We start from the raw sequence: 25734 nt of genomic DNA, 5'->3' as shown, positions 1-25734 counted from the left end.
CATGTAGCAACAGAATGAGGGGAAATGGCTTTAAACTGCATGAGGGTAGATTTAGACTAGATATTAGGAAGACATTCTTTACTGTGAGGGTGGTGAGACACTGGAACAGGTTGCCCAGTGAGGTTGTGGATGCCACCTCCCTACAGAAGTGGAAGGCCAGGCTGGATGGGGCTTTGAGCAACCTGGTCTAGAGGGAGGTGTCCCAGCCTATAGCAGGGAGTTGGAACTAGATTATCTTAATGGTCCCTTCCAACCCAAACCATTCTGTGATCTGATTTCCATCTGCGAAGAGACTTCTCAGTGTTCTCTTAGCCATACTTCAAAGCTAATTAGTACTGCTTTGGTTTACCTCACAGCACTGCTGATTATTACACTATTATTGATTTGTAAATTTGTTTTTGGGTGTTGTTTTTTTTTTTTTTATGTTTGTTTCTATAAGAGGCAAACAGAAGTTTCTAACTAGCCATCTAGTGGGGCTATTTTACCAGAAAGTAACAGAAAGTAGAAAATAATGGGTAATTTTTAACAGGAGGTTACACTAGTAGAATTTCAGGAAACTGTCATCTTGCTTGATATAAGCGACACCCTCAACTGAAGTTTCAAATCAAACTGTGAAGGAAAAAGTCTCCACCTCATGTGAACACATCAGTGCCATTCCATATCAAGCAGCCATTCAGTTTGTTTACTTCGTCAGAAGTTCTGTGCTTGTATAAGTAATGACAGGCATTAGAAAACAACGCCCAAGAAAGAACTGCAGTTTGTTAAGTAAGTAATCATTCACCATCACCATATCAGAGCTGCTTTACTCTGCTCTCATGTCAGCACGTAGCATGCTTGTGGATAGACCCTCCTGTATGTCGATGACTTACATTCTGATGTGCAGAAACATGACAGCAAACACCCAAAGCTTATGCAGCAAAGCGTGCATAGGTCAGACCAGATTCTGAGTTCCTCTTCCACAAGCAAAAATTCTTCAATATACAGAGGCATAGTGACATCACATTCCATATCACAAAAGTTACTGCATAGCAGCCAAGACACAGGAACTCTTAAATGTGGGGATTAAAAAGTATGATACATGCAAAATCGTTTATTTTAGTGCTGTTATTGTAGGCCAGGACAAATGAGTCTGTGTACTTTTTGTAGGCTAACAGCACGCACAAGGACAGTTATCACAGCTCAAATGGGACACAGTGAGTTATTAGGCCATCATTATGAGCTAGCTATAAACAAAACAAACCAACAACATAATAATGAAGTGAAAATGAGACATGGGCAGCGCTGTATTAGTTTAGTATTGGAACCATGCAAACAAATGATCCATCAAACTGCTCGTAGTTCCCTAACTGCCTTCCTGTTGATTGTTTCAGGCTGGCCTTGAGTCTACAGAATTAATTTGAACAATTAACTGCTGAGTTCTACTTGTTCATGAAGTGAGGTAGCACATAAAGCCAGGGCTCACTGTGTTCATTATAGAGAGGTAAGGGAGGAATGTAGGGAAAAAAATCTGTTCTGAACTGTTTCTAAGAATTGTTAGCAAGACTACACATGAAATTTTACCAGAAATTCAGGCTGTAGTCCTTCTCTTAATTCACGTTTCATGGGATCTTTCATCAAATTCCAAAAGATGTGTTTTTTTTTCCCCTTATATTACAAAACTGAGAGATAATTGTGATTCAAATTCTAATTGTTTTCAGTTGCAGAATAAGAACTGTTGTCAGCTACAATATAAAACGTCAAAGGTCCACACTGTAAACAGTTTTATTCAGTATATACAACAGCAAGTAGTAATAAATAGAACAGAGGTCTTTGTGCAAAAGGTAAAACAAAGTGATTCCATTATTAAAATTAGATCCAGCATTTTTTGTTTTAATGCACAGTAAAAATACACTCATTGAAAAACATACAGAGCTTTATAAAAAACAAGCCAAGCTGTATTCCTCTTACGAATAAAACATAATAAATACACATATAAAATAAAACCTTTCTCATTTGATTTAAGAAATTAAATCTTTCAGTATGAAATGTTTCAAAAGATGCTACTGTGTTTAAGAACTATGACTGTGTCATTATGCTGACCAAGTTCTTCTGGTGCTTGAGTACATGGTTGCATGTGTTACTCAGTATCATGTTTTTCCTGCAGTCAGAAGTGCTGTGTTTCTGCAGTTTCTACTTGCCAGTTTTCTCCAGAACCCATTCAATCACCTGGTGAAAAGAAATGGGAAAATTATTCCCATAACTCCTGTTCTGAAGCTGCTTTCAACGATATCTGACAGACATTATCAATTCTTCTAAACGGGATTTAGAAGGTAATCCTCCCAAAGGAGGAAGAGCTGTTAATAAACTGAGAAGGGTTGTCCAAAAGTTGTATTTAATTCTACAGAACTCACTGTCTTTAGAAAAAGGTGTTTTGAGATCTTGTGGATGAGCTACTTAACCCCACACTGTACATTCTTTCCATATATTCTGTAATACAGGGTGAGGTGGTCAGCAGACAAGATGCTGCTGGCCAAAGGGTTGGAATGTCCATGCACAAACCAAGCCTCTGGTCTCCCCAGACAAAGACCAGAGTGAGAAACAGTGTGCTAACACAATACACCTGTTCAACAACAAACACCAAACCCACTTTGTCTTTGAAACCTTGTGATCTGCAGAAAACGTTTCACAAGAGAACACAGCACAGAACACAATACTGGCAGAATAAAGCCCTGTGAGGATCTAGCAGTTGTACTCAAGAGTTTGAGGGAAGTTTATTTACTAAACTAACTCAGTTAAATGTATGGATTTGACCTATGGTTTTGAAAATAGTATTGTAAAAATGCAAAGCTTTACCTTCTCCCCTCCCCTTTATTTTTTTCATTATGGAGTAGATTCAGTGTGCTTTCTGAAATCTAAAAGTTACTTTGCTCTGTGCTGCTGCTCTTAGAAGTGCTTCCTGCACACAAAAAAACTCATCTGACCTCACTTTCATTTACAGTTATTCCTAAGCTTAAAATCATTAATTTTCTTCGCTTTTAAGAAGAAATTTACTTCCTGTGATACATCCCTGTATGGCTTCCTTAACTTCAAAAAGAAATGTTATTTCCTTTAAGATATGGAAAGAATTCCCCAATGATCCACACTTCTCCCAAATGAAGACCATTTTCATACGTACTTTTCTCAGTTATAACTGAAGGAAAATAAACTTTTCCACATTTTTCTCTTGGACATATCAGGTAGGCAATATTCTGTTTAGAGCTACAAAAATCATGAATGTATGCAACTGGAAATTTTGCCATGGGAATGATGACTTTGAGCTTTTGTGGGATCGGAACGCAAAACAAGATCCACAGCCAAAGGAATGAATGCTTCTCCTCATCTCCTAAAGCTGTGGACCAAACCGTCCCGTGCTCTAGCCTAGCCTAGTTAATAGAAACGAACACACAAATAAGCAAACACTCTTACCTGCTTAGCATTGTTACTCGCTGTTTTCTTCATTTCATCAAGAAGTCCTCTAGAAGTTTTAAGATCCTAAATATTAAAGCACAAAGCCAAAGATATTAGGATGCTCATATTCTCGTTATTAATAAACGATAACATTCAAAGTCCTTGTTATATCAAGAAACCTAACCTGTGGCACTAAGCTATTCTTAAAGCAAGCACATAACTTTGTCTAAGTGAGAACATTTATTCACTTCTTGACTCGCAAGGAAAATGGTATCTACAATATCATGCTTCTGAAGCATGCAGAACAAAGTCATACAGATCTGGGGCTGCAAGACAGCTCAGAAGAACAAAATCCTGCCACAACTGTCTGTTGTGTCTAAAGAACAGGATCACTGCAGCCTTCTTTTCCTTTTCACTCGCAAATGGAACCATGAACCCATCTGAATTCACTCACACATTACATGGTGCTCACCAAGTCAGTATGTGTTACATAGTTGAACATATTTGCAGTGTGTTGACAAGAATTTCCATGAACATATAAGGGAACTGGATTTTCAGTGAATGGCATAAGCTACCTATTTACCCAGTAACCTTAGAACGAGGGAGAAGCTGAGCTGTCTGGTGAAGGACACAGATTACTCAGCATGACGTTTACTGAAATATTTCTTTATTTGTAATCGGTGTTCTTTGTATCCTGACCAGCATGCAATCTTCATTCTGACAGAAGAAATGTGATCCATATTCTACAGTTTTATATGAGCAAAGGTTGGTTTTCACTAATAGCTGCAATCACAGTTTGGGAAATACGCATAAGGGCAAAAACATAAAGTAGACTTCTATGGCTCACTATATCAGACCAAGGCACTAGAGTACTTAGGACAGCACTAAATTGATCATAAATTTGGAGACAAAATTATCTTGAGATATTGCTAAGATAATCCCAGTACGAAATGTAAAACAAACTGCAGGACAACATAGGATGCTAACGTGACTACATCTACATCTTTAAACGATTAATATCTAGTCTTTAAATGATAAACATGCATAAGTTAGCCTACACTATACAGGTCCACATAGCAACATGAACATAATATGATTTCCATTCATCTGACATTCATTGCCCAAGGACTTGCCAAACAAGAAAGTGAAACACCATGGTCTTAAAACAAAACTGCTGTAAAAAAGTTGCCTTAGTAGTTACTCCTCTATCCCATAACTTTGTGTTTTTTTCCCCTGTGGCTTCTCACCTAGTGTCTCCCAGATTTGCTATGCTTCCATAAAGCTGAGAGCAATTCTACTTACCCCAAGTATCACCTCAGATTCTGTGAACAGAAACTTTATTTACAAGTTTAGAACAGGAGCTTCCTTTACAAGTTGAGAACAGCCACAGCTTACAGTGGCCCACACATGATCCCATATGCTAGACTTGTTGAAGTAAGATGAATTAGGAGAAACTGAATTCATGAGCATTTCTTTGCTCATTAAAATAATAAGATAGTTATGGCTGGAAGAGCCACAGTGGTAAGGAAAAGTGTATAATATAAGCACAACCCTGCCTAAGAGACCATTGCTTTAACATGTTATCTAACTCTCATACTGAAAGACTGCTGCTCTGTAAGGTCTGAAAACAAACAGATCAACCACCACCAAAATATATTCAAACACCAAAGGTTTATCCATATTTTACACATATAGATGACACAGCACTAAGAATATCAGCACAATCAAACTTGAATACATCCATCCCAAGGTGTATTCAGGAACAGACTCATTCAACTAAGCACAAAGAACTGTAAGAAAATGTTTCCCAGTTACCTTTAAGTAAAACTTTGATATCTCAAATAGACGTTGGCTGCATGACGCAAAGCACTTGTGATCCTCAGCAATTCCATGTTTTTGTAGAGTCTTGGCTACCACTTCCTTCAGCATCTTGGAAACAATAGAAACACACTCAGAAGTTTGTCCCAATTACTGGCATGAAAAACTGTCCAAGGAAAAATAAGTCACACTTGTTCTCTTTCATTCTTCCCAACAAAGATGGAGACACAAGAGTTGTAGTACAGTGGGAAGGTTGAAAAACATTAGGAAAAATTTCTTCACAGAAGGGGTGGTAATGCACTGGCACGGGCTGCCCAGGCAGGTGGGAAAGTCACCATCCCTGGAGGTGTTCAAGAAACGAGTAGATGTGGCACTGAAAGACATGGTTAGTGGTATGGTGGTGATGGGTTGATGGTTGGACTAGATGACCTTAGTGGTCTTTTCCAACCTTAATGATTCTATGACTCAATGAAACTCAAAGAAACAAACAAAAAACCACTCTGATCTTTTGTGCTCTTGCCTCTGCCATTAATGCACTGGGCAAATGCCATCAACCCAGTGACCCAAGTTGGACAGAGTTATTTAACAATTTATTTTCATTTCCTTCATCTTAAAAATTAAAGGAATGCTTACATGTTAAAGTAATGTAGAGAATCAGGGAATATTCACATGGGACTTCGAAGGCAAAAAAATATATATATTGACTTTAGGTCTGAATGAGTCACAATTAGCACTTACTCAAGTCATCCTGACTTGCCTTTGACACTGTAACAACTACATTCAAGCAGTCCTCTCTGGTACCAATGGATTCACTTAAATAATCATAGCCAAGTCAGAAAGTTCTCTGGACTGCATTTTAGAAGTGGCATTCCCAGTATATACAGCTATTAATAAAACATTATTACATCAATGTATTTAAATGTTAACTCTGTTAATGGACAACTACTCTCTGTTCCCTGAATAGTCCATTCTTTCACAATGGCTCTCATCTTCGCAGTACAGATATTTCTTTGTTGGCTTTGGATTTTATATTTATTTTCTACATTTCTTCACTCCTAAACATTGATATCTATTGCCACCTTTTTTTACTCCTATTTGCTATTTCTGTTAATAACCTTAATTCCTTGGGCAAGGCTTAACACAAATTTTTTACTCCTCACTTTCAAAATGATCTCCTCAGAGCTTTCAGGATTCCATTACAGAAGTAAATAGAACCAAATTTAGTAGTAACAAATAAAGAGGAATTCACAGTTCACATTAAAATCATAGAATGGCCTGGGTTGAAAAGCACCACAATGATCATTGAGTTTCAACCCCCCTGCTATGTGCAGGGTCACCAGCAGACCAGGCTGCCCAGAGCCACATCCTACCTGGCCTTTCCCAAAGCAAAGAAAATAAACCCTTACCCTTGTATGTTTCTGAGATCTTGATTCCTTAACTGGCTTTGAAGTCTCAGATTCTGTTGCACTTACACAGCTTGCTGAGCCAGACCTCGTGGCTGCTTTGTGGGGCTGACCAGACTGTTTCAACACCATTGAAGTTAAAGAAACTGATCTTTCAGAGCGCTTCCTGGTTACAACCACTGCATTATGACTCCCATTTCCCCCACTTGCCTGGGAGAGGAGAGAGTCTGTACTCTCTGATTTCATTAGCCTGGATAGAAAAAAAAAAAAGAGAAAAAAACTTTTTATTTTGTAATGAGTATTCTGGTGGCTTTGTTTCTGCTATAGAGGCTGCTGTATACTTGCTAGGATCACTACACATTCTTACAAAGAGCATCACAAAAGATAACAAGAGAAATTCTTCAAGAGAAATTCTTCAGCACATCATTTCTAACTACTCAGTAAGCTGCAAAATCTACAGATAGGCCCAAAACCATCTCCTTGTTAAAAAGGCTCACTGTAGCACACCTGTGACCAGACTGCAAGGGGTATTAACTGGAGTGAAGGGAAAGTGACCATTACAACAAAGTAAATTCAGTAGCGCTACATGGCAGTTACTTACATCTTCAGAACAAAGGCAAGGTACAAACAGAAGTCTTTAAATAACATTTTCAGAAAAGAATTTAATAAAGCTGACAACTTAATGAGTTTGGATTTTGGTGGGTCATCTTGTACCAGAAGTCCTTTGGACAAGGAATTCAATTACAGTGTACAGTGCTTGGCTTTTTAAACCTATAGTTGTTTATTTGTACTGCAACAGCACTGACAGCTTTGTTTAGGACTATCTGCTGTCTTTACAGAGGCACTGCAGACTTTGCAAGATACAACCACAGGTCTCTTAAACAAAAGGTACCTCTGCTGCATGGTCTAGATTAATTTAATGCTATCAGTAGGAGGCCACACTTTAGGAAAAGCCAAAGTTATAAAAGATGATTCAACAACAAACAGCTGTCTTGGTTGCTTCACTAAGAAACATTTCAGGATGAAAGAAGAGATGCATTTCACAAGAGACCACTGAAATATTTCACATCAAGATGTATTTCATTCAGTTCGTTACCTTTTCCTGGGACAAAAGCAATCCAAGTCTTTCGATCTGCGTTTTAGCCTCAGTACCTCTGTTCTGAATTCACTTTGTAAAGACTCTCCATCGGGGACGCTTCCAGGCTCTGACAAGACTGCAGGAGACGGCAGCGGGCTCAGAACAGCCGGCAGAGGGCTCAAGACGACCGGCAGAGGGCAGCACTCCTTGGTGCAAGTGGTCTGAGTTTCATAGCGAATAAGACGAGCTTGAAGTTCAGCATATCCCAAGTCTCTCTCTAAAGCTTTCCTGTTATCTAGACAGTATCTACGGTTTAAATTTGAGAGAAATCTGTGAGACGGTCCCTTCTTTTTACAGTTAGAAAGAAAGAAAAGAGCAACTTACTTCTGCCTATAAGATAATCTCCAGCACTTTTTTTGTTTGGATTGATGTAGTGCTCTGAAAAATAACCTTAAAATGGCCCCTCAAACCTGATGGCTTTATTTATATTATGTGTAAGTCTATACTATATTTAAGACTAACTCCAATATATAAGCTGCATTATGTACTAATTATTTGTATGTCTTTACCTTATGCTCTTGCAAATAAGATTTCTGTGGACATTAACAGGATGTTTTTCCTTGAAGTAATCCAAGTAAGTAATGAATTATGATGCTGACAATGGATTTTTTTTCTCCTTATAGTCAGCACTGTGTTACATTTGGATTATCAGTCTGTACTTAACAGCTGCTACCTCTATTAATGTATAGTGACGCTCCAGTAAAGCAGTAAAGAGGAAAGCTCTAAAACCAAATATATGAAGCATCCATTACACCGTAACAGATACAGTATCTTCCAGACCTCAGACCTTGCAAGCATCCACTGAAACTTTGAGAACCAGATAATGATGGGATAATACATATAAAATGATACAGTCTAACACGATTCCCCAGGAATCCCAAAATGCAATGATACTGACATAATTTTAGTCAGGTTCTGCCAGAAACCATGCTGCTGTAAAACTGCACGAAGTGAGTATAAGAACAAGAAAGACAGCACATGGTGAGTGTTATAGGGGCTGCATAGTACAGACTCTTTGCTAATTGCACTATTTGGAAACATAACATTTAGCAAGATAAGCACCAGTACATGAGAGATTCGTATTTTTGAAATGCTAACGTTCAAAAACCATCACTGAATGAGCACAAGCTGCCTTAGCCCTTCAGTTTCATCATGATTAGGAGGAACAAGAGGTTTAACCCGCATTCAGAGCAATGTGAGTTGCCTCAGCCCACTCTCCAAAGCATGTAGTAATGTTTCTTATTCTCAGGAACTGTAGACTATTCCCTACTTTTATCTCCTCACACAGGGTTACATTCAATTGCTAGATCTGATTCCTCCTCTTTTTTCAGAGTGCTTTCATATTCAGGGAGAAATTCACTTTTCTAATAACAGAGCATTGAATCCATTTCTACAGCTGATTAAGACTTTCCACTAGAAATAAATTCATTATCTGATAAGAATAAGTTCTCTTAACTCACAAATTTCAAGGTATTTAATTTCCCTTATTTATATTCCAAATCCCCTGAGTAATCAAATCCCCTACAGAGCTAAAAATGTTTTTATCTTTAGAAGTTAAATTACCATTTTACTCGCTCCTCTTTACCTGCAATTACTTTCTCTTTGCAACACGGGATCCAAGAGCTGGCACAGGTTCACTACACTAGAAATTTGATTTAATAATAACTGCTTCTCCTGGTGTTGTTGACAAAACTCTACTTCCCAATAAAAATACAGCAGCTATGCAGATGGAAACAAATCACAACTGCACATTACAAAATGTAACTGCTCCAAAAGACCATAATGGCTGTTTATAAGGTGATAGGACAAGGGGGAATGGTCTTAAACTGAGACAGGGGAGGTTTAGGTTAGATATTAGGAGGAAGTTTTTCACACAGAGGGTGGTGATGACTGGACAGGTTGCCCAAGGAGGTTGTGGATGCCCCATCCCTGGAGGCATTGAAGGCCAGGCTGGATGTGGCTCTGGGCAGCCTGGTCTGGTGGTTGGTGACCCTGCACATAGCAGAGGGGTTGAAGCTACATGATCGTTGTGGTCCTTTTCAACCCAGGCCATTGTATGATTCTATGACAATATGCTCCCTCTGGTACTCCTAGAAGGATCTATTCTGCTTGTACAGATCTATATTCTTCCCTTTTGTGCTAGTTTCCACCACCTCACTCTACTGCCTCCCTTTCTTATTCCCAGCACATTCTACCCTCCCTCCTCCCTCTGTGGTCTCTACCCATCATTTTTCCTATGACACGAGGTAGTACAAGCTGTGCCTAATTTGAATCCTCACACGTTCCCTGCTCAGGTCAAGCAGGTCAGCAAGTGTTCCAAAGCCAATGGCCAAATGCTTTCCTCCTATAGCTGGGAGGATTAATTTTTCCTGTCTGCCTAATTGCCTCTTTGTGCCTTTTGTTAATTTAAGAAAGCTAACAGGGTCATGAGTTACCACTCAGAAAAATATACTATATTTTCAGTGTGGACTTAACTAAATAGTGCGTGAAGTTGATAGGAAAAAAAATAACAGTAGTATAATTAGTCATATGGTAATAATTTTAAAATGGAGTTTTAGAAGGAGGCAGAAATCTGCCTCCTTCTAAATCAAAAATAAGAATCAAAAATACCAACCTTGGTATCCACTTGGTACCCACTGCATTTCTGCATATATACAGTACACTGTGTTAAGACAAAGTTTGTCCACACAGAGGAGTTATACTGAACCACCTACTTTGGTGTTCATGTGTGTCATTTTCCTTTTCTCATCAATGAGGATATGCACAGTTTTCTGAAAAAATTTTAAACAGCTACATCATATGAAGCACATCCACTTAAACCTTTGGTCAATAACAAATAGTGGCTGTCTGGGACTCGGTGCAGTCCTGACCATATTAATCCTTCTGCAGATTCTTACAAGTGACACTTGCACACTGGTGCTGTGTTCAGGTTGCCTGCACATACAGGTGGCTTCACAGTAAGTCTCATACACCTTATGAATCTTAGTCAGAAAGTGCCTACAACTGGACATGGAAGTAGAAACAACTTACGAAGTCTTCACTGTGCTATTTGGGTGACTTGATAAGCATTAATGAGCACTCTTGCCCTTGCCAGTTCCAATTCTGAACTCAAGTTTTCAGAAATACTAATAATAAACAGCAGTAGAACTTAGGAGAAAAGAACCAACCTCCACTTTCCTAAATTACCATGAAGGTAGGCGTGTTGAATTAAAGAAAGGAATAAAATAAAGATAAGAAAGCAAGAGGTGGCATGTGCAAAGTTCACCTGGAAAGTATACAAAGTTTTCCATAAGTACGTTCATACTGCTTGAAATGTTTCTACTTACATCATGCCTGGAAGCTGAAAAACAGAGGAAAGAAGTGAGAACACTTACTCGATTCCATGATAATAGCATCCAGCTGCTTTTTCAAAAGGCAGACCTCTTAGCTTCCGAGGAGTAAGCTCGGGTGTCAAAAAGAATGCACTTTCACTGGAAGGAAAAAAGTATGTGGATACATATTATCTATTTTAAAAAGCAGTATACTATCAATTTTAGAAGCAGCCAGGATAAATTATACTTCCAGAAGTCAAAATAAATGCCTCAACAGAGGAAGACTAAAACAGCATATCCTGTAGCTCATTAAGCCTGTGAGACAGAGCATCAGTGGGAAATTAAATCTTCATTGAACTAAGAATTTAAGCTCAACTAACTACTGTCTACTAAGGTATTGTTATTACACAACCTCTTATATGTTTTACCAGTTTAGAGGTCACTGCCCCAAATAATTTTGCAATAAATCCAGGCAATTATCACATTTCACAACAGGGCACCTGAGTAGTAGGGATGTAGAACAAATCTTTGTAGTGAAAAGAACTATTAACTTCTTTCCTGCGCATGGTATGAAAATACTTTATAATACAGCCAAAATCCTAAATCATCGGCACTTGTTAGCTAAGAACTCTGTAGGAGATTCAGTCTCCACTCTGTATCTTCCACCTTGCTTGAGTTATCTGCTCAGAACATGCTTAAGTTTCAAAACTCCAGTAAGTATTTTACAGATGTTTTCTAAATTCACAGTGCTTAGGGGTTGGAAGGGACCTCCGGAGATATCAGTCCAATCCTCCTGCTAAAGCATGTTCCCTGGAGTACATTGTAACCTTCCCTCTCACATGTCCTCTTAATTTATTACACATAATGAAGTTCAAAAATGTATCCAGGGCAGTATCCAATGATTCCATTATATGTATTATTCAACATTAAAAAGGTCAACAAATATAATAGCAGTAACTGCAAAGATATTCTTGCTTACCTAGCAATTTTTGATGTACTACATAAATACTAGAGGCTCTGATTCTACAGACACCTTCTGACTCTGTTGGATAGGCTAGCCTTAGTCTAACAGGTGGTTAAACTCCGAAAAGTACTCCATTAACTCCTTATATTAATCTTGCTGCTGACATGGGAGTGGTTACTGCACTAACGGTTAACAGCAGTCACACAAAGAATTCTTGCAAAGTAGCCAAAGTACTTTACCAGTTAAGAATATTGATAGGAATGCTGGGTCAGCATGTCAAGAGACACAAATAAATAGATTCAGCTACTGTCCTTTTTACATTTTAATGAGTATTCTTCCTACATAATCTCCCCCTGACTGAATTGAAAGAAATCACACCCATAAAACTGAAGTTCTGCCAGAGTAACTCCTGCTATGCTAGAAATATTAGTTTGGGAAATAGGAATGTATAGTGGCAGTAGTTTGTAGGACAGCCACGGCAAAGTCTGGTGGCACACTTAAGCACATCAGGCACTTATTCCATTACTTAAATGCATACTACAAACATTATCGTCATCTTGGCGACTTCAGACTCAAAGAAATAAATAGCAAGGCCGACCATAACTGGTGATTGCACTGGTAGGCATGTGATGCAAGGATACACAAGTTACAAACTCAAACTTCAATTCTATCACCTGATTTTTACTCACATTTTATCACTTCATCATTACACACATTCCTCACATCAATTCTGAGCACGGGCTGCAGTGATTTTAATATGCTGATATCATACCGTTTGGGAATATGCAGTGGCTGAAGATCACCAACTGGCAGCCCTTCTGGTGTGAAGTATTTCAGTAACTCCTTAGCATCGAGTGATGTCAGTGACTCCCGCTGGCTATCTTTATGTCCAAGCAATTGCTCAGATGAATGTGCAAGCATAGAAGCTCTAGGGGAAAAAATAAAATAACAGTAAAAAACCCTCATCTAAGAAAATATTTTTTGTGAAGTTATTTTGCTCTAGTAAAAACAAACCAACAAACAAAAAAACAACAAAACCACTGCTAGCCTGGAGCTATTAAACACAGATTTTATAACTTAGTTATGGAGTACAACACAAGAAGTATATTATTCATCTCTTTTTTTCCATTTCTAGACCTCAAAGATCAAAATTTAATTCCCATTAAAAAAAGAGACATCCAATATGCACCACAGGAATCATAAAGACACTACTGCATGCAACTTTCCACTTTGTTTTTGATGTCCTCAATCAAGTTTAGCAAAACTTTCTCTTTTCTACTGCTAAGCAACGTGTTTTACGCTAATTCAAGGTAAGTGTAAGATAAGCTAGTTAGAAGGAAGAACTATATATACTTATTTGAGAAACAAAAGCCAAAGCTTAATAACAACAATAATAAATTAAGAGAAAGCAGAGATCTAATGCTAAACTTGAAGTATGGGTATGTTAGGGAAAAAAAAAATACTTTGAATGTTTTTTTAGTATTGTTGAAGTCTATAAGCATCATACTGGTAATTTAATATCAGAACTATGTTATTTTGCGCTGTCTTTTAGTTGTGTTTTGTTAATAATAAATAATAATTAAAAAAAAGAATACTACTCTAAATACTAAGAAATAACCCCCAAAACTACCTTGGAAATTGACAGTGTAATAGAAACTTAGTTCTGGCCTAAAACAAAGCTTTCTTTAAAAAAATATCTATGTATTTGAAAACAGTTCACAAAACAGCCATGAATGTACACAGTTCCTCTAGACTGATGTTCAATGTCCACTACAGAGAAAGTTTTCAATATTTAACCACTACCTCATTTTTTGTTTGATTTTTTCAAAGTTCTCCAAATTCTGAAGAACGTGTCTTTCTGGCCATTCCAATGGATTTGGCTCCATTAAATCAGATTCTGCAAGAAAAATAACACCAAAAAAACACCAAGAAAGCAAAACAATGACAGCTTGCTCATAAGAAGGATGTAATTTGTCTCCAAATGCAAGGTAATTTATACAAGCAGCCACAGAAATATTTGACTTGTGGCTCTCAAGATTGTTCTTTTCTGTCCAGCAGCCCTGTTGTCAACTACGACCCTACATGTACACACATGAACTTTACAGGACTACACGTGAACTTTATGGGACCTAACTCAACAAAACTGGACACAGAGCAACCAAAGACCTTACAGTGGTCTTCCAGTACCTGAAGGGGACCTACAGGAAAGCTGAGGAGGGACTTTTTATAAGGGCACGTAGTGACAGAATGAAGGGAAATGGTTTTAAACTGGAAGAGGGTAGTTTGAAACTAGATAGTAGGAAGAAATTCTTTACTGCAAAGGTGGTGAGATCCTGGAACAGGTCGCCCAGTGAGGCTGTGGAAACACATCAATAGAGATCTTTCTAAATAAAGATACTTACCAGAAGCCACCGTATGTGAACTAGTTTTATTGGCAGCCTTCTGCAGAACAGATTCAGGAAGATTAGTTCTCCATAGGTCCAAAAAGCATTCTCTTGTAAGTTCTAATAAGCTTTTGAGTTCACCAGTAGAAATAACTGGCGGCTGCTCAGTCAATTTCTTTCTCTCTGTTTAAAAAAAAAAGAAAAGAAAAAGAAAAGAAAAAAGAGAATTAAGAAATATTTTAATTTTGGTAAACACGTATTTCTGAGTATATCCAGTCTGAACGCCTCAGAGATCTGGACTTGCCAGTCTTATAGAGGAAAAGCTCCAGTCCTCCTATTGGACACTCAGGTCTATCATTGTCATTTGTACTGCCATTGCAAGAGTACAAATCTTGTGTTCCCTATGCTGGTATTATGTTAATACTAACAGAAATTATGCCATTTGCAACAATCTAGCCAGTCTCTCTGAAGTATTTCTTCTGTTTAAATTTAATCTCTTTGAGTAATAGATTTAGATAGTAAAAATCAGGCCAGCCAAATGTTCTACTTCTTTGCTAAGTCATGAAAATCCATAGAGGACAACCTTCCACTCAGGTTTATGATACAGCATTCACAAGAAAAACAAATGCCCATCACATTCTTCCTCTCTGCTTCTTAAGACTTTTGCAAGAAAGAATAAAACAACAGCAGTGACAACAAAACACACAGTAAGTTCTGTTAGGGAAAAAGAAGCAGGAAGAACAACAAAACAAAGCACAGAAAATGCTAGTTTCAGAATTTTGCTGTGGTAAATATGCTCAAACTTTCCAAGTATTTCTGTATCAAAGACCCACCAAATTGAAGTTCAACATTCTCTTTTCCCCACTATTTAAAAGTCATCATCTGACATATAATCATAGATACATCAACGAAAGTTTCTTTATAACCTCATTTTTTTCTTCACAAACTGGCCAGCTCCCCACAGTTTTGTAAGGTGAGCTGTCACCTTCAGTTTGAAAGAAAAACAACTTAAATACTTGTTTGAGAACTTCAGTGCTTTCTCCATTACTTACTGAGATACTCCTTCAAGGCAGATGCCTGGAGATGTGATAGTTTCTTTTCTCTCTGTACAATTTGCTTTCCACAAAACCGTGGCAGAGACTCAATAAAGTCATCAATAGGAAAGTCTACACAGATAAACAGAAACCCATTAATAAGAATCTATCTTCTTGGGAAATACTGGGTCGTTACCTCTTAAAAAGGGATAGCAAGGGATAGCACAAACACATTGGATGTACAAATTTCAAGCTCAAGGGAAACAACTAGACTATCTGAGTGAGGAAAACGTGGGAAATTCATTTAGGACACTATGGGGATAACCTGGAATAGGTGATTGGCCATTAGTTCTGCCTTTCTATACAAAACCAACGTAATGATAATGCAGTTAGTATGACTGCCATTTAAGGAATGTAAAAAGATCATTAGTTTGATATACTAGGGAAGAAAAGTTTTCTCCCAACACATGGTCAAGGACTTTCAGTCTTCTGACACCTACTAATGGGATTTTAATTAGGACAAATGGTAAGCAGTCAGTCATATCCCACACTGATTTATTTGGATAAGAAGGAAATAAAAGGATGCAGGTCACTGTGCTCTTTTCTTTGTTGGTTATTGAGAGCAGACAGATGAATTCATGTAGATATCTTGTAGCAGTAACAGGACAACTATTCTAAGACAACTGGTACATGTTTTTATCTAGCGAAGCAGCTGATCACCTCCTAGCTCATATCCTAACCATTACGTGTTAATATGGAGTTGTGACAATTTAGTTTCATGGGTGTGTTCAGTCAACTTGCCTCCCTGCCTTCTGGTTTTTATTTTAAATGAGAGAAATAGGGTTGTCAATAATAACCAAATAGATTTTAGACATCAGCCTTGAGACCAACAATGATATTTCTTGAAGTTTTTGTATATTTGATTTGCATGCACTTTACCTTGACCTCCCCATTTGCATTGCTACAACTACTGAAAGTTATGAGAAATGACTGACTACAACTCCAAGAAGTTGATTTACAAAATACTGTAATAGTATGTTGTGTGAATACACTAGATCTTCTTAATCACTTTGAAAAAACAAATCTGAAAGAACAGACATTCATCAAAGTGTATAATGTTTCCTCCCTTTAAGACAGACCGGAATGAATAAAGTAAGCAGATAATGTGTTAGTAGCATTGTTGCCTGACTTAAGACATAAATTAATAAATAAATAAAGCTTACTTGACTCTGTTTCTCCTGCATTTGTCTTCAGCATTCTATTTACAGCAGCAAGAGTGGCCATACCATTGATTTGTGTTGCAGAATGAATTAAGGTTGCTTTACATCCTCCTGAACCATTGCCTTGTAGCAAGAAATAGTACCTACAAGATTCTCCTTTCAGATCAATTTCTGGAACTTAAAAAATATCAAGACATAAGATGGCTCCCTCAGGGTGTTCATATTGTTTAAAATAACATATAATCAAAATTCTTTTTTTTTTTTGGTGAGAAATCTCACTAACATCTTTTTAAGAGACACAGTAACTACAGATGATATTTATCCTTCAAAAATAAACAAACACGTTGAAGAGCATGCAAAATGAATGAGCTACAGAAGCAAAGATGAGTTAGAGTATGCTGCTGGCTTAAAGCTAGCATATTACCTGCATGGAACTTAGCCTGGGGCAGCTTTGTAATGCAGGCTACAAAGTATATCTGGCAACTCTGACCATCAAAGTTCGTTCTTTAACAGAGCTTATTAAAAGGAAAGTCTATTTCCAAAGATATATTTCTACCATGAAACAATGTAGTGTTGAGCAAACAGTGAGTCAGGTATGTAATGGTTAGAGAAGGGTACCTGAAAGTGCCTGTGCAGTGATTAGGGAATTATGGAACGATCAGGCACTTCTGCCTATGCTTGTTGCCAAATGGTAAGTGTTCATTGGAAGAACATACATCTGTAGAATACTGTATGATCTCTTTCCAAGAAAGCACAAATGTTAAATACACATAACCATATCAAAATATACCTGTGGCATCTTTGTTTTACTCACCAGTAATGACCTTAGGTTTTCTAGCCATATATTCCTTCCATTTCTTTGTACTCAGTTGGGCAGGGGATGGGATTGCTATACTGCTTACATTGCATGTTAATGAAACTAAAGCTCCCACCTAAATAATAAAGCAAATATAACAGAAGAAATATTACTGAAACCTACTTTAAATTTTATTTTTGAGCTACCAGTTTGGCATCATTTCAAAGGTGCTTCAATTAAAAGACAAGAACATTTACTCAATGCTTTCTTCCTTCACACTGACTGACTCAGAACACCATTTGACACAAGCAGTAAAAACTGTGCTAGTGTTTTCTCCAGCTGAGATAACTAACTACTGAATTTCTTATTTCATACATAAGATAGGTACTCCCAAGTCTTCCAATAATCTTGCTATAAACAATTCTGCAAAGAAAGATCTAGAATGAAAAGGACTCTAAGAAATAGTTGGAAACAACTGCCCCGCATTAACTTGAAAACGATGTGTGTTTTTTCTCCCTTCAAATTACCCTTCACAATCAGATAAAACTATTTAATAAGATATTTCTGGTACAGTGTTAGAAAAATAACTTCTTTTTTACAGAGCATAATGGAGAATAGAGTGATGGGTTAGAAAAAAAGTTACTGACAACCTAGGTAAAGCAAATGAAGATTAAATATACTGCTGGCTAACAGAACAACAACTGTACAGTAAATAAAGAATATTACTTAGTTATTATATCTCTCTCAGCATTTTCACATTGCAAGTTGTTTTGACTGACATAGCTTTATTCTGTAAACATTATAAAACTTGCTTAATCAAACCCACACTTCTTTAAGCATCCATAAAAAAACATCTTTAAACAATTACTGTGGCTGCAAATAAACATTCTATAATATCCAGGGAAAAAAAAAACAGGCTTGTAAATGTTTCAAGAACTCTTTTCAATCAAAATCAAAACAGAAATGCAGAATACACACTTGCAAAATGGGATATCTTACATTTCAGAAAAGCTATATGCATTTCATAAGCTGTATATAGAACTGTCTTTGGCTAAAAAGTAATGGAATTGTGATAATCTGGAAATATCTGTTGTGATACGACTAAAGGCAACAAAATATTTTAGAAGAATGAAATTCAGAGAAGGTAAAGAGAAAAACATTCAGTGGACTTACAGATTGCCAGATCCTGTACAAGAATGCACTTTTGAAAGAGAGATCTCGCCTAGAATTAAATTTTGAAGGAGCCTACTCAGAAATTAGCTATTATATATTGTTCATAAAAGATAGAAGAAAATGTGTCTTCACTTTCCTGCTGAACTTACATAACAGGAAGCCTTACCTTCCCAGAGAGAGAAGAAATCTGATCTAAAAGCAGTGCAGACATCTCCTTTCTGCCCTTTCTTGCCAGGCTCCTGAGCAGAACAGTTTAAGAAACCTCATCGTCACAAAGAACTGTATTCATTTGGATTTTATAAATCACATTCTTGTCATATTTCAAGTAAGGACTTGCAGCAGTCTAATATATGATACCCCAGTACTGCAAAATATGTTAGAACTTATCAAAGCAGTACAGTTAGAAATGTTAGATGATGAAACATGCAAAGGACACATTAAACATAGGTAGCCATCAACAGATAATCATATATTCAAAACCTTGGCAGGCCTAAGCTACATAGCCTATATCTTGGCAGCCACACATCCTAAGCCACCTTATGTAGTTTAGAACTAGTCTTGGTATTATAGATTCAAATCAACACGAATACACCTTGAAATCTCTGCAGCACGTGCAACTCAAAATTCCTCTGCCATACCTTGTCACAGGTTCTGCATCTAAACAATAAAACACAGTTTATGGAAAAAATGTTCTAAACTTAGAAGGACACTACATACATTAATAAGTAAGGCTTGTTGTTGTTTGTTGTTTTTAAACTCTGCACTTACACAGCAACAAATACTGCACACCAATAAGCCTGCACATATTTATTACATTTACGCACAGAATCATAGAATGCTTTGGGTTGGAAGGGTCCTTTAAGATCATCTGGCTCCTATCCCCTTGCTACAGGCAGGGACATCTCCCTCCAGACCAGGTTGCTCAGAGCCCCAACCAGCCTGGGAATCAATAAGTATCTCTCTATTCCTCCTAACATATATATCCACAAGTAGCCAAAATATATGTGCAATAATGTAAAAATTGACTAGTTATTGTTACTGCATTTTAAATTTCAACATATGAAAAAATCCACTTGTGAAGATACACTATGTGATTATTTCAGCATGCTGGTGTGAAATGAGTCCTTGCTATACTTCAGATACTGTATGCACACTTAACTCCCAATTGTTTTCTTTCTGCTATAAACCATTATCATTAGCAGCTTAGAACCTTGAAGGATACAGCTCAAATTCCAGATCTGATATAAAAAAGGGGGGGAGTTCAGAGAGGACAACCATCCGTAAAAACTCTAATGCAGGACCATAATAATGAAAAACCTGAAAAGAGATCAAACAGAGAATTTATAACACCATATATAACATGATCTCAGTAAAGTTTTTCCAAGTGTTTTGCTGGAGGCATTTGCCTTACAGATACACCTGAGAATAAAAAGAGAAAAATAGTTCACAATATCACATTAAATAGAATTATATAGAAACAAGGAAGGTATTTAGTACTGTTTAATAAGACTCACTTCCTAGAATGCCAACCATGTGCCTCAAAAAGTTCATTTTTACATTCTGGATTAAATGAAGGAAATACTGAGATTGAACTAAGTTTCAACATCCACTTAAAAGTAATTCTGGTATCACACACTTAAGAGCAAACACAAAATCTTAATGACCTGTTTTCTGTGCAGACATGAAATGAGTAGTATTCCTCAATCCTTACTTTCATGTATAGTTTTCAGTTCTGACTAAATTTTCCCCAGTTACCAATTTTCTCAAGCAGGTCAATGGGATGAATTCTGCTGGCTCAAAGAAACGTCAAGAATACAACCTACCTCTGGCAAAGCATCAGAATTCACACACCGCTGCTCTTCTTTAACAGCAAAGCAAGAATTTACATGTGAAGTGCTGAGAGGTTTTGCTGAAGTGCTCTTCATACAAAATTCTGGAAAGCTAACTTCTGATGCAAACTAAAAAAGAGACAGTAATAATACATGAATCTGGCTGAATTTTATTTTAAGCAGTTACGACTAGATTTCTCTCCATCATACCCATGAGTTGAAGTAATAACATTGGATTTAGGTAACCAACTACTAAACCCAAAACCTTAATACTGAAAACGTAAATGGATATCTTGCATCACAAATCTTTCAGTCTCTGCAGAAACATTATATGTGTTCTTTGTCTGGATGAGGAGCTACGAGGTATGGTTTAGTAGCTTGTGGTACCAATGGGAATGGGAAGGCAGTTGGACTAGATGATCCTGCAGGTCATTTCCAACCTTGGGATTCTATGCAACAATGACTTACATAGTTACATGGTAATAATTCGTATCTGCCACAAATCAATCTCATTTTGAACAAGAAGTTCCCAGGAAAGTATTCCAGAAGAGAGTGACTCAGTTTCTCAAATTCACATCCAAATGCCTTCATCTTGTTCAGCTTTTTATCAAGCTGAACAAGTAAGTAGTTCCCAGCACCACCAAGATGCTGCACCAAATATCAAAAAACATTAGCTCTTTGAATTATGTTTTTAAAACCAAATTTGGCTTCAAGCATAAAATGCAGTGTACTACACATGCTTTAAACAATGTGCATAAATGCTTAAAAAAAAACCAACAATAACTGAAGCTATTTTACCTTTCTTTCCCATATCTGAACCTTTCCCCTCCAGAGTTCTTTCAAATTGATAACATCCAGGACATTATCTGAGGAGACAAAGTCTGCCGATAGGTAGTCTGCAATCTTTTGCCAGCTGTTGTAAAAATAAGGAAGAATTAATCTTTCTGAATTTACTATTCCATGTTAACATGAAATGTGATTGAATCCCAGCTCAGGCTCTGTAAATTAAGTGACTCATGAACATTGCAGCAAAGAACTTTGTCAGACAACAAAAAACACTTGCAATGGGAAGCTGTAGGGTGGCTGTCAGAAGCTGAAGGAGACCTAAAATGAACAGCATACCCTTTAGAGTCACTTGTTGCAATGGTGATTTGTGCAGAGTGCCACTCTCTCAGGTGTTTCAGGGCACCAATCACAGGTAAGCAGTCTTTTAATTTGGGTGCATCTCCTTCGACAGCCTGTAGTATTATATCCACCATTGCTCTTCCTGTAGAAACATATATAACTCATACATAACTCCAAGTACCATTATTCAGTAAATCATTCAGTCAGTTGAAGATAGAAAAGTACTGATTATCACCAACCGAGCTGATATCGCCTTAATGATCAACCTTAAATATTTCAGCAAGACTTGAAATACTTCTCACACATTTTAGCTCATCTCTCCCTGCTCCCCTTTGACTAACACAGACTCAAGTTAAATATTTTACCATCCACTCAGTCACCTGTTTCCTATTTCTCCTGTCTCCCTGAATGCTGTACAGACCAGAGTCCTCTATCCCTGTCTCCAGTACAACTGCACTATGTTGACCTTCTTTCAACATCTACTTATTTCTCATTCTTTCCTATTCCAACTCAGCTACTGCTACACTACATTATCCTAACACAGAAGGTTGTATGCATCTCCACTCAGTAAAATTTGAACCCAACAGCTCTCATCTATGCTCCTCACAGCTTCTTGTCACATGCACAACCAGCCAGCTGTTATACCATCAGCTGTAAGTCCGATACGTCAACACCTTCAATTTTTCTTTAACAAAAGAACTTCCCATAGTTGCAAGTTGAGTTCTGTATTGCCTACTATTTCTATTTCAGTGCTCTTTCATATGGAAAAAACAGCTATATAAATAACTACCTTAATCTCTACTGCTGTTTCTTTATAAGAAACAGCAAACTATTCCCTAAGCTAATCTGCAAGACCAATCATAGCCTTTTTCCTTAAACCATTTGCAAGACTTGCATGCAAGTTAATTCAACTAACAAACTCAAAGATTGCTCTTTTAAGAGAGCTTACCTGGGGCAGGCAGTCTGTCAGCCAACTGATGCAGACTTTCTGCAGCTTCATCATAAACACTGAAAGTGGAGAGCAACATGGTTGGAAACTAAATATAAACAACTAAAAACAAGAAATTAGAAGAAGTAAGATATTTACATTGGGTAGCATTCATGCCTTAAAAATTCTACGCAAGTATAATGTCTAGGCAATGAGCTATACTTATCTCCCCTTTTACTTAGGCAGAAGTAAACTCAAAACACTCTGTAGTGAAACTGGAAATAGTATTTCAGTCTGCTTTCTCATGTAACTGCCAGCTGTTAGGATCCTGCTCTGTTATTCTACAAAAAAACATCCATAGGTAAAAAAAAGCAATTAAGGCAATGCTAAAGTAGAAGTACTTCTGGTTGTAGGAGGGGATTGTTCATAGTTAACTACAGCCTTGGTAGTAGCTTGTTGAATTTTCTTGAGTCCTTTGGGTTATTACTGTTAAATGTAAGGTTACTATACTTCAGTAAAGATAATAATACGCATACTCAGCCATAGACAGTGACTCCCTGCTGTTATTGTCATCTTCCTCAAAGTTCTGTATGTTTCCCAGGCACTTCTCAATAGTTGTTTGGAGAGAGTCTTCATTTTTCTGCATGTCAGAATTTATTTCCTCCCAGTCAGAACTGCAGAACTAATAACGAGAACTCTGAGCATCACAGTTTCAACTTACACTAGAGACAGATAGAGAGTTGGGGAACTTAATGTTATAAAAAAATCACCTACTTGATAATAACCACATATAACATGACTTGCAAAGTACCATTTCTTTATGCCTGGAACACCAGCCACTGAACATGCTGAAAAGAGAAAACAGTTATTTAAAACAAACCACTCCAATCTCTTCTCCCTATTACAATGAGGTATTTCTACTGAAAGACCCTACAGAAGTCATTCAGTGTGTCACAGAGGCTTAAGCCCTACTTTCTTTTGGCATCATATTTAAGGTCTAAACATATTAAAGCAAAACTAAGTGTCTAAGTATTAATGTCCCTTCAATTAATAAAAACTAGTAAAGTTTTTGACCTCTTCTTCATTCTGGGCAGTACTGCCATCCATTTGCAGAAGCTGTTTCATACCTGAACCAAATCATAACTTCCATAAATGTAGTAACTGCTGTTCACACAGTGAATTAATTCAACAAACATTGCTTCCACTGAAAAAAATTGGAAGGCATCACAAGTGTAATGAGAAGTGTAGGCAGGACAATATCAAGCTGCCCACTGGTATGAGGAAGAAGACCTTTTCTATTCCTTGTTGCTTTTAAGGTGGATTTAAATCTGTCAAAACTTTCAAAACACTTCTCTTTCAATGGAGCTGCTGAAGTCAAATCAGTTCTCTGTAGAAATGGCAGCAGCAAAAGCAGTCCTGCCTACAGTTTTCAGCATACTGCAAAAACTCAATTTTCTTAAGGTTTTGGCTTGTTTCACCTAGTTCATTAATTTTTTCTTAGGCAGATTCCTTGATATCATTTACTTTATGTTACTGTACATTACTTACCTGGAAATGTCATTGTATCTGCTTTTATAGACGAATTACATTTTTCCTTCAGGAGCTTATAAATATTTGCAACAGTCACAGCTGGAAAAAAAAAAAAAGTTACTCTTAAATCTGATGAATTTCAGAAGTTAAGATTTCACTGCAAATGCAGCTTAAAGTTCAGTTTAATATTAACTAAATTAAAAATTGTCAAACACAGGTCTGCAACAGTTTTAAAAGACAAACTTTGTGAAGTTCTAGCTAAAGGGGTGAATGTTTTACAGGAAGAAGAAATGGGAGAACATGATGAAGTTCCTGCACAGAGAGAGAATCATAGAATTGCTCAGGTTGGAAAAGACCTCAAAGATCATCGAGTCCAACCACAACCTAACCATTACTCCATTACTACAGCAACCACTACTCTAACAACCCTCCGCTAAATCATATCTCTGAGCACCACATCCAAACAGCTCTTAAACACATCCCAGGATGACGACTCAACCACCTCCCTGGGGAGCCTATTTTAGTGCTTAACAACCCTTTCTGTAAAGAATTGTTTCCTGATAGCCAACCTAAACTTACCCTGGCGCAACTTGAGGCCATCTCCCCTCGTCCTATCACCAGTGAGAAGAGACCAACCCTGCTCTCACTGTAAGCACCTTTCAGATATTGGAAGAGAGCAATAAGGTCTCCCCTCAGCCTCCTCTTCCCCAGACTGAACAGCCTCAGTTCCTTCAGTCTCTCCTCGTAGGGCATATTCTCCAAGCCCTCCACAAGCCTTGCTGTCCTTCTTTGGATCTGCTCCAGCACCTCAGTGTCCTTTCTGTACTGAGGGGCACAAAACTGAACACAATACTTGAGGTGAGATCTCACCAATGCTGAGTACAGGGGCAGGATGACTTCCCTAGTCATGCTCACCACACCATTCCTGATACAAGTCAGGATGCCATTGGCCTTCTTGGCCACCTGGGCACACTGCTGGCTCATATTCAGCTGACTGCCCATCAGTACACCAAGGTCCCTTTCCATCAGTCAGCTTTCCAGCCACTCCTCCTCAGGCCTGTAGGGTTGCCTGGGGTTGTTGTGATCAAAATGCAGGACCCGACACTTGGCCCTATTGAAACTCATACAAGTTACCTTGGCCCACTGATCCAGCCTATCCAGGTCCCTCTGTAGCACCTTTCTCCCCTCAGACAGATCAACACTCTATCCCAACTTGATGTTGTCTACAAATTTACTGAGGGTGCACTCAATCCCTTCATCAAGATCATTAATAAAGACACCGAACATAAGCCAGCAGCACGCCCTCGCAGTAAAGAAAGCCAAAGAGTCCCATGGAGGATAACCAAGAGCAGCCCTGCTGTGAGGCTGAGAGCTGACACTGCTCAGCCTGGCCACGGGGAAACTCAGGGTATCTCATCCACACGCATAAATACCTGAATGACCACAGATACCTTCTCCGGCCTCACCCCCCGCAGCAATACCTGCTTCAGTGCCGGCTCCGTGCTCGGCGCCGCCCGCCGCAGCGCCCCAGCCGAGGAGCAGCACGTAGCGCTCCATGGCCGCCGAGGACGAACGGCCCGCGCTGCCGCCCTCGCTCCGCCCCTCACAGAGCTGCGCTTCCGCTTCCCGGTGCGGGGCCGCGGGGCTCCGCTTTG

At 38.1% G+C, this 25734-nt stretch overlaps 1 protein-coding gene across 5 annotated transcripts; it reads right to left on the bottom strand.

The window, feature by feature from the left end:
• Window positions 1–1745: 1745 nt before the first annotated feature.
• On the bottom strand, window positions 1746–25681 carry MTBP (MDM2 binding protein). Of its 5 annotated transcripts, none has more exons than XM_040695946.2 (22): window positions 25513–25681; window positions 24098–24178; window positions 23324–23397; window positions 23086–23231; window positions 22571–22629; window positions 21619–21763; window positions 21295–21409; window positions 20491–20625; window positions 19890–19984; window positions 18834–18906; window positions 17513–17630; window positions 16702–16875; window positions 15497–15610; window positions 14463–14627; window positions 13864–13957; window positions 12833–12988; window positions 11160–11255; window positions 7744–8031; window positions 6651–6897; window positions 5242–5355; window positions 3445–3510; window positions 1746–2205 (listed from the first exon to the last, which is right to left on the bottom strand). In XM_040695946.2, the coding sequence occupies exons 1-22, from the start codon at window positions 25634–25636 to the stop codon at window positions 2170–2172; spliced, it is 2715 nt and encodes a 904-aa protein (XP_040551880.1). In that variant the 5' UTR covers window positions 25637–25681; the 3' UTR covers window positions 1746–2169. The 5 variants fall into 5 exon arrangements, with proteins under 5 accessions (XP_040551880.1, XP_025003914.2, XP_040551877.1 ...); XM_025148146.3 differs by having other exon boundaries at window positions 25561–25681; XM_040695943.2 differs by lacking the exon at window positions 11160–11255.
• Window positions 25682–25734: the final 53 nt, after the last annotated feature.

This window comes from Gallus gallus, chromosome 2 (assembly GCF_016699485.2).
Source record: "Gallus gallus isolate bGalGal1 chromosome 2, bGalGal1.mat.broiler.GRCg7b, whole genome shotgun sequence".
Taxonomy (NCBI): domain Eukaryota; kingdom Metazoa; phylum Chordata; class Aves; order Galliformes; family Phasianidae; genus Gallus; species Gallus gallus.
The sequence above is the reverse complement of the archived record's forward strand: the minus strand, read 5'-3'. Positions and strand labels throughout refer to the sequence as shown.

What these genes read in the sequence shown, in the direction of transcription:
- MTBP (XM_040695946.2), bottom strand. Translation starts at nt 25,636, where the DNA reads ATGGAGCGCTACGTGCTGCTCCTCGGCTGGGGCGCTGCGGCGGGCGGC. An exon ending in AGGTATCTGTGGTCATTCAG is followed by an intron (nt 24,179 to 25,512) that starts GTATTTATGCGT and finishes TTTTTTTTCCAG; the next exon opens with CTGTGACTGTTGCAAATATT. An exon ending in GCAACAAGTGACTCTAAAGG is followed by an intron (nt 21,410 to 21,618) that starts GTATGCTGTTCA and finishes TTTTTACAACAG; the next exon opens with CTGGCAAAAGATTGCAGACT.